Source organism: Amaranthus tricolor, chromosome 1 (assembly GCF_026212465.1).
Source record: "Amaranthus tricolor cultivar Red isolate AtriRed21 chromosome 1, ASM2621246v1, whole genome shotgun sequence".
NCBI lineage: Eukaryota > Viridiplantae > Streptophyta > Magnoliopsida > Caryophyllales > Amaranthaceae > Amaranthus > Amaranthus tricolor.
In genome coordinates this window covers 10,884,659-10,893,492 of record NC_080047.1, presented here as the reverse complement: position 1 = coordinate 10,893,492, position 8,834 = coordinate 10,884,659, and the positions used below count along the sequence as shown (strand labels likewise).

Below are 8,834 nucleotides of genomic sequence, written 5' to 3'. Positions count from 1 at the left end.
CAGTTATCAATCTAAATCTAAAACAAAGAATTGTTTCACGGATTTCATCCCTTCTCCGAGTACTCCAAGTCCAACTACTCGTCAACTTCTATTACTGGATTCCTAGATTTTTTTTTTTTTTTTTTAGAATGTGTAGTATATTTTATTCATAGTCCATAGATAATCCTTTGGATCTTATTCAGTCAATACGAGCTATATTAATTAATCAACTAAAACTAGGGATGACAATCTCAAATAATAATTTATAATAGAAAAAATATCAAGAATAATACATTTTTTTTGCTTTTTCTCTACAATAATATCAAATTTTAATTGACCATGAATAATACCAATTAAGAAAGATGTTTTCCTAGAATATCTCTAATATGTTAAAAATCAAACTATAGTAGATTATATGACAAAAACTATTGGTAAATTAGTTAATAAATTAAAGTTGATATTATTCTAGAAAAAACCCTATAAGTTGGTGTTATTAATGATTAATCAGAAGTTGATATTATTGTAAGGAAGTTAACGAAAGTTTGTATTATTTACATTAATTTTCCCTTTATAATATTATTGTGTTATTTATGATTAATCAAAAGTTAATATTATTGTAAAAAAATTAACGAAAGTTTGTATTATTTACGATAATTTTCCCTTTATAATATTATTGTGTTATTTAATCTATGTATACTATTCAACGTGTTTCATGATGAGTCTCTAGCATTACTCCTGGGATATAGAAATATTATTGTTATGAATAAAATAGCAACTTTTTTAATTAAAATGTTGTTTTTTAAAATTATATTAAAATGACAATGTTATTGCTAACTCTAAAGGCTAACTTATGTTTTACTACACTTTTAATAGTGTAATATTCATTATAAAATAACTAAGTGCTTTTAACGCGCAACAGGTTAGGAAAATCATGGGTTAACCTATCAATTGGGCTTATTCTGTTACTCGTGTATTAGGAGTTTAATTCTCACCATCTCTAAAAAAGATTCATCTCATCTTCTTTGTTGGTAGGAATTCTCTAATCTACCTTAAAATTAAAAAAATTATAGAGAAATTATATTGAAATTTTAACTTATGAGTAAACATGATATAACGTCAAAATATTAAAAATAGTTTAATTGAGTTAATTTGATGATAATTGTCAATTGAGTTTGTATCATATAGCCTGTATCATATAGCTTTACATTAGTCCAAATCGAGTTATTAAATTAGGTTCCTAATTATAAAATGGTGACAATAATATACATTTGTTTTGTCTCTTATATTTTGCACCACTCTTTATTACATATTATCCTACTGATTTTGCACCAACTTTTTAGCAACGATCTCATTCTCCTTTTAATCCCATTTACAAATTTATCTCTCTCTATCATAACCACTTATTTCTAACTTCCACTTGATTTTGTTTTATTCTCCAACCCAGTTTTCTTCTTCACTAAATTTTATCAATTTTACACAAAATACAAAATAAAAGAACATAAGGGTTTAATAGCAATTAAATCATAACATTGAGTATAACTCCACCAAAGAAACAATTTAGACTTACACATAGGAGGAAACTTAATACGCCAATGAATTAATTTCACTATTTTTTGGAATCTGTTCAATTAAATTTCCTAAATTTTATTTCATCCGTACAGTTAATTTTCATTTCATCTCATTATAAATAAAACAGTTGTCATTACTAAAATCAAACAAGTAAAAGAAAAGTCAAACACCATCCAATGATCCAATGCTAATACTCGAATTCTAAATTCTTCCCCCTTGTCTAGTGGATGCCACACTTCCCTTTCCGAGAAACCGCGTTAATTAGATTTTAGAACACTCAGCAAATAAAATCATTGGTTAAAATCATCTGATAAACTAATAATTGCTGGATCAGATTGTAAGATCTATCATCTATGGAGGAGCTGTTAACCACTCTCTCTTCTTAGATGTTTCTTGGCACTAAATTCAATTCCAAGTGTTAAAAAACACCCTATTAAGAGTAAAAGACAAATCTTTTATTTGTTTATTGTTTTGAAGAAGAAACAAATAGACCCACCTCAAAAAAATGAAAATGTATTAAAGGAACAACCTTTGATTATTCTTTGATTAAAAATGAAACATCTTTGACACCCCTAATTTAATTTTTATTGCCTTTGTTTATTCTTTAGCAACATGCAATAGGAACTTGCTTTGAAAGATCTTTCCTTTCTTTTTCTTCATCATCTTTACCAATAAATCTATCTTCCTTCCTTTGTTACTATTATTATTGACGCCATCAAAGTTTTCAGGTAATACCCATTTTCCTTTCTTTTCTACTCTTATTTTGATTTTTTGTTCATGTTCATCTAGATCTTGTTTCTTATTTTGGGAATATTTCTCATGTGGGTTTGTTGTAATTAATTGTTTTATTGATGATTTATTTGTTTTATGTTGTTGGGTTTTCCTTTTTGAGTGAGTTTACATATGTTCTAATTTTTGTGTGAAATATTGATGATTTGAATGCTCATGTTGGTATTTTGGGTTTATATTGTTATTGTAAAAATTATGATGATTTGCTAGTTAATGTTGGTTTTGTGTGAAAATTTTGATGTGGGATTTTTATCGTGAATATTGATGATTTGAATGCTCATATTGGTTTTGTGGGTTTATTTTTTTATTGTGAAAATCATGATGATTCGATTGTTACTGTTTTTGTGTGAAAATTTTGAAGTGGGATTTTTTTCTTTTGTGAAATATTGATGATTTGAATGCTCATGTTGTTTTAGGGTTTATTTTGTTCTCACGATGAGATGGTCTTACAAAAAAATTTGTGATTTTGTTATTGTGAAATTTATGATAATTTGATAGTTAATGCTGGTTATTGTGTGTTGTTGTCACTTTTTCAGTGCATTTAGTTTGATTTGGATGAGAAACTTTGGTTTATATTGGGAAAAAGGTGAAGTGGTAAGTTGTTGCTGGAGGAATTGAGGTTGTTTCATGGGCAACACATGCCGGGGATCTTTTGGTGTAAAGTTTCATCAGGGCGAAGGTCAGCCCGAGGACCATTCTGTTGTAACTTCCAATTCAAGTACCACTAATAAGAAAAACGATTCCGATTACTCAGATTATTCTCCTAATAGTTTAAGAAACCAACAACTTATTAATCAGGAATTTAGTCAAGACAATCCCAAGAAAGATCATAATTCTGTGGTGGTTGTATCCACAACAAAAGATAGTAACATGAGGAAGCAAAATGATAACCTAACTTACTATGTTTTGGGTCATAAGACTCCTAACATTCGGGATCTTTATGTGCTCAGTCGTAAATTGGGGCAAGGACAATTTGGGACTACGTATCTTTGCACTGACATTTCCACGGGAAATGAGTATGCTTGTAAATCGATATCGAAAAGGAAGTTAATATCTAAGGAGGACGTGGAGGATGTTAGGAGAGAGATTCAGATAATGCACCATTTGGCTGGTCACAAGAATATTGTGACTATAAAGGGTGCTTATGAAGATTCTTTATTTGTGCACATCGTAATGGAACTTTGTTCGGGGGGTGAGTTGTTTGACCGCATCATTCAGAGGGGACATTATAGTGAGCGAAAGGCTGCCAAATTAACGAAGATCATTGTTGGGGTCGTTGAGTCGTGTCATTCGCTTGGGGTTATGCATCGGGATCTTAAGCCCGAGAATTTCTTGTTGGTCGATAAGGATAATGATTTTTCTCTCAAAGCTATTGACTTTGGGCTGTCTGTCTTCTTCAAACCAGGTATCATATTAAGCATTTTCTCACTTTCATCTTGTTGATTTCGTTCGTAATTTGTGAGGTTTAGCTAATTACGATTCACGAAGTGGTAACTTGTGAGTTGTGGCGCATATCAATTCTTTCTTTCAGATACTATATCATTAGCATGTTTCAAGGCATTTGTAGTGAGGATTAGCATTTACCAAGTATCATATGGTTCATTTTGCAACTTTTTTAATCATCATTTGTAAAAAGATTGTTGAAGAAGCCCAACCATTATCATATAAATTTATGAATATACTCACTCCAGAGTTAATGTCTCATTTGCTTTTTGTAGGTTTGCCAATGCATTATTTAATCCATAACATCTCTAATTGTATATAGTCAAATATTATATGAATTTAATATTAATAACCATCACATTGAGACGAATCAAATAAAATTCCACTTGACTATATTTGAACTTATAGATTAAGAATTAAATATAAATTAAGAGTGAAATGTCAATAGTGTCAAAAAACCAACGAGAAATTAACTCTGAATTGGAGGGAGTATTATTTATGCCTGCATTGATGAACTCATGTAATGTTGGAAAACTAAACTAGTCAGCATTCTGTTTCCATGGACTAAATGCAGTTGGCTGGTTATTGCAGGCCAGATATTTACCGATGTTGTTGGAAGCCCTTACTATGTTGCGCCGGAGGTTCTGACGAAGAATTACGGTCCCGAGGCAGATGTATGGACTGCTGGAGTTATTTTGTATATATTGCTCAGTGGTGTGCCGCCATTTTGGGCTGGTATGTAATGGTTTTAAGAACATATAAATTGTGGTTTTAGATAAAGCTGAATTAAAAACAATCTTTGTTACCGATAATCTATCACGTTGATTTGTTGTGGTTAATGCAACTGACCCTACATGGTTTATGTATTTGACCCCACATGTTGGGACTAGAGGTGTTCAATGGGCCAGGCCGCCATTTTGCGCCCTTATTCGGCCAGTTTTTTAAAGGGCTTTGTAAGGACCGGGCCAAAAATGGATAAGTTAAATATTATAAATGATAATGTGATTATTAATAATTTTTTATTTAATTATTATAAATAGAGAAATGGGGATTAAAATAATTTGTGGTAATAAAAATGGGTCGGATTGGGAAAGCCGGCCCATTTAAAGCCCATATGCACTTATCAAATCCGGCCATCATTTATTTAAGCCCGGCCTAGCCCTTATTCGGGCCATTGAACACCCCTAGCTGGGACTAAGGATTTGGTATTGTTACGCATGGATCATGTATTGCTTTTGATTTATTAAACATGATTTTTTTCTCTCGGTGCCTCAGAAACGCAACAAGGAATATTCGATGCAGTTTTGAAGGGACATATTGACTTTGACTCGGATCCGTGGCCCCTCATATCTGACAGTGCAAAGGATCTGATTCGAAGGATGTTGTGTTCGGACCCGAAAAAACGTTTAACTGCTCATCAAGTCTTATGTGAGTGTCTGCTCTCGATTGAATCATCTGCATACTTCTAATTTTATCAGATTTGAAAACTTTTCTCTACTCTGCAATGTTTGGAGAACTTTTTGACTAAAAAGTTACCTTTTTAGGTCATCCTTGGATTTGCGAAAGTGGGGTTGCTCCAGATAGAGCATTGGATCCAGCTGTACTTTCTCGTCTCAAACACTTCTCTGCGATGAACAAGCTAAAGAAAATGGCGTTGCGGGTACATATATTTACTATAAATGATTCCTCTTGTTTGCAAAACTTTGTACAAGCGATACATCTATTGTGCTAACAGGTAGTAGCCAATAGAGTGCCCTTTTTTTTCCAAGCTAAAGAAAATGGCGTTGCGGGTACATATATTTACCATGCCTATGATTTTTATATAAAAAGAGAAAATACAACAATTTCGTTGGGCTATGAAGGAATCACTTAAAAATGTCAAAAATAGATACCATTCAAAAGACATTCCCTTTTTGTGTGCTTACTTTTCCCTTATTTTATGGATTTTAAATTTTTTTTGGACATTATTACTAACTTCCGTTTATCAACCCCTCGCTGTTGCTTGCTTTTAAAAAGTTTAAGATGTTTCTCGGTGATTGCTACTCATTTACTGCTTTTATTTATTCTGTTTTGCACGATGTGTTATTCAAAGAACCTGTTTACTGATCTCAATTACAGGCATTTAGGGTATTTATTTCTCCATTTCTCTTCCATCCCACTAGGGTAAATATATACCTCTAAGATGAGGGTGCTAATTCCTCCATTCTCCTTTTCCGTCACGTTACAATCATTTCTTATCCTGACAATATATATTTTCTTAATTTTATACTCTAATAAGCTATTAGTAATAGCCTAATTTTCTTATTTTGACTTTAATTTTTTTTCATAAATATTTACTCCCAATACAAAAATGACCTTATTGTTCTTCAATCTCGTGTTCTTTTTCCTTAGGATCATTCCATTTATTCTGAAAGTTTCTACATATTACAAAGTGCAAAACAGGAAGTAATTTTTCTTATTTGATTGTGGCAGGTGATCGCTGAAAGCTTATCAGAGGAAGAAATTGCCGGATTGAAAGAAATGTTTACATCAATGGATACCGATAATAGTGGTGCAATTACATTCGAGGAACTCAAAGCTGGTTTGAAAAGATACGGTTCAAACCTTAAAGATACAGAGATACGTGATCTGATGGACGCGGTACGATTTTCCTATAGCAAATTCATTATTTTGCATCGTTTTAATTGTACCCCATACACATGAAACCTTCTTGCTTATTTCTGTTCGAAATTTCCATTTACCTTCTCTTGTGTTGCTACATTCATTTGTCTTCGGCAAAGTCTTTTTTCATGTCTCTTTGAAATTGCGCCACAAATTATTTTGGACATTCTGAAATTGTATGTGACTATGAATTCTGCGATGTGCCGCTTACGTGACACTTCTATGCAGAAATGCTGTATCTCAACCCATCTCTCTATTTTGACAGTTATAGCCAATCTTTCGGAGATAACCGATATATGCATTTTCGATGAAACTATCTAGAAGCATTATTTCTTTCGTTCATGATCTCACTTTCTTTGCTAGAAGCATCTCTTTTTTGCACGTGCTACGTTTTTCGCTAACCGTGTTATATTTGTCAGGCTGATATTGACAACAGTGGTACAATAGATTATGGCGAATTTATAGCTGCCACTATCCATCTCAACAAGCTCGAGCGTGAGGAGCATCTTGTTGCAGCCTTTCAATATTTTGACAAGGATGGAAGTGGATCAATTACCATTGATGAGCTCCAACAAGCCTGTCAAGAACAGGGTCTTAATGATCTTTACCTTGAAGATGTCATTAGGGAAGTTGACCAAAATAATGTAAGCATTCACTCTATTAGTCACATTCCTCTGCCCGAATCCTTTTCCTTGTTGACTTTTCCTTAAAGATTCTTTCATTTTATTTATTTTTGTGCTGATGTTTTTGACTTGAAATTTGGAGTACTGGCGGTCCGTGGTCATATCTTTGTTGGAAAATACTTCACAATAAAGAAGATTTCTCATCGCCAAAATAGTGGGTTGTAGACTTGTATATAATGCTTGATGGGTAATTCTTCCAAGACCATTTGGTTTTGGGAAATAGTGAATCTTATCAAGTGTGTATGCAAGTCAACACTCATTGCCCGTGGATTTGTGGGCCCGAGCCCATGGGTGCCCAGTAGGTTTATCCGCACGAGTGGGCTTATGGGGTGATCATGTGACGAATTATCAGCGCCTAACACTCGTTCTTATGTTTCTACATGCCCCAAACTTTTGTTTGGCTTTCTTCTTGTTCTTATGTTTCAACATGTCCCAAACTTTTGTTTGGCTTTCTTTTCAGGATGGCACTATCGATTACGGTGAATTTGTTGCAATGATGAGGAAAGGTGATGGTGGTATAGGAAGAAGGACTATGCGTATGAGCATGAGAGACGCGCCTGGACCTCAGTAGTTTTCCTGTTTATTTTTTTAAGGTACCAACTTTTCATCTTTTCCAAATTCCGTTAGCTCATCAACATTCTATCAGTAATATGTGGATCCTGTGTATTTGCACGTTAATTTCGTCATCGTTTGTTGGAACAAGCAAAAGTAAAACATTGATACTTTTCTTTCTTGCTGGTGATGCTGATTGTATAGTGGTTTACAGGTTTGTACAGCAATGGGCGATAAAGCCATGAGATGTAGTTTTGTTCTTCCACGGCTCAACAGCTTCCTTTTACGAGTGTTTTTATGTAAGTTATGTGGTCTACTTGGACTCGTGGTTAGAAGCTACAAGCTCTGCATGACTGTATTGAAAATGGTTGCCTACTTTCCTCGTCTCTAGACGATCCATATGTTTGCAAGAACAAGGTTTTTCAACCGATGGTTCGTAGGCAAGCTTGGAGTTTCGCGCTCATTCTGTACACTTGTATTTTGTTGGGTTGCGCTTTGAACAGAAGGTTAAGAAAGACTTGTCTAAGCGGCTGCCAGTGTAATTTTAGAAAGTGTTGTATGTTGTTAATGTTGAGGTTTAAACCTGTAGATCCTGTATCATGAATAAAAACTGAAAAGAGCATCTTTGAACTCGGTTCTTTAATTTCTTTTACTCGTTTTAATTTTTGTATACCGGCATACAGCACTGGCTATATTATTCTTTGTCTCGATGTCAAAACTTGATCCATAGCTCTGGCTCTGTGGATCGCAATATAGTATGCGGTTTGATTGACTTTAGGTAGAGGTGCTTTTGAGTGACTCTAGGCAAACGACTCTAACTCAACGAAGATGCTTGATTGACTCTGGTGTTTTTTGCTCATAGAATATTTTACATTAAGGTGTTTGGTTCATAGCTTTTTACTTAGTTTTTAGCTTGTTAGTTGGTTAAATAGCTAAAAAAAGCGTTTGGTAAATAACTTTTAAGCTAGCTGAAAAGGTGCTTTTAAGCCAAAATAAAAAACTACTCCAATTAGTTTTTTTTTTGTTGGCTTTTGATTTGTTGACCTACTTTTTCTCTAATAAACAACTAGCAACTAATACTTAAATTTACCAAACATGTCTATAAACAGATGACTTTTTCAGTTAGCTTAAAAGCCAATATAAAAACCAAAAAATCGA

At 33.4% G+C, this 8,834-nt stretch overlaps 1 protein-coding gene across 1 annotated transcript; it reads left to right on the top strand.

Moving 5' to 3' along the window:
• Nucleotides 1–1,697: 1,697 nt before the first annotated feature.
• LOC130814318 (calcium-dependent protein kinase 26-like) lies at nucleotides 1,698–8,313 on the top strand. The gene is made up of 9 exons (XM_057680437.1): nucleotides 1,698–2,276; nucleotides 2,874–3,742; nucleotides 4,372–4,515; nucleotides 5,056–5,208; nucleotides 5,325–5,440; nucleotides 6,253–6,420; nucleotides 6,861–7,085; nucleotides 7,585–7,717; nucleotides 7,891–8,313. Exons 2-8 carry the CDS (start codon nucleotides 2,965–2,967, stop codon nucleotides 7,693–7,695), a joined length of 1,695 nt encoding a protein of 564 aa, XP_057536420.1. The 5' UTR covers nucleotides 1,698–2,276; nucleotides 2,874–2,964; the 3' UTR covers nucleotides 7,696–7,717; nucleotides 7,891–8,313.
• Nucleotides 8,314–8,834: the final 521 nt, after the last annotated feature.

Excerpts from the sequence above, each read along its gene's own strand:
- LOC130814318 (XM_057680437.1), top strand. The coding sequence starts at position 2,965 with ATGGGCAACACATGCCGGGGATCTTTTGGTGTAAAGTTTCATCAGGGC. Across the intron at positions 4,516-5,055 it reads TGTGCCGCCATTTTGGGCTG|AAACGCAACAAGGAATATTC; the intron begins GTATGTAATGGT and ends TCGGTGCCTCAG. Across the intron at positions 7,086-7,584 it reads GGGAAGTTGACCAAAATAAT|GATGGCACTATCGATTACGG; the intron begins GTAAGCATTCAC and ends CTTTCTTTTCAG.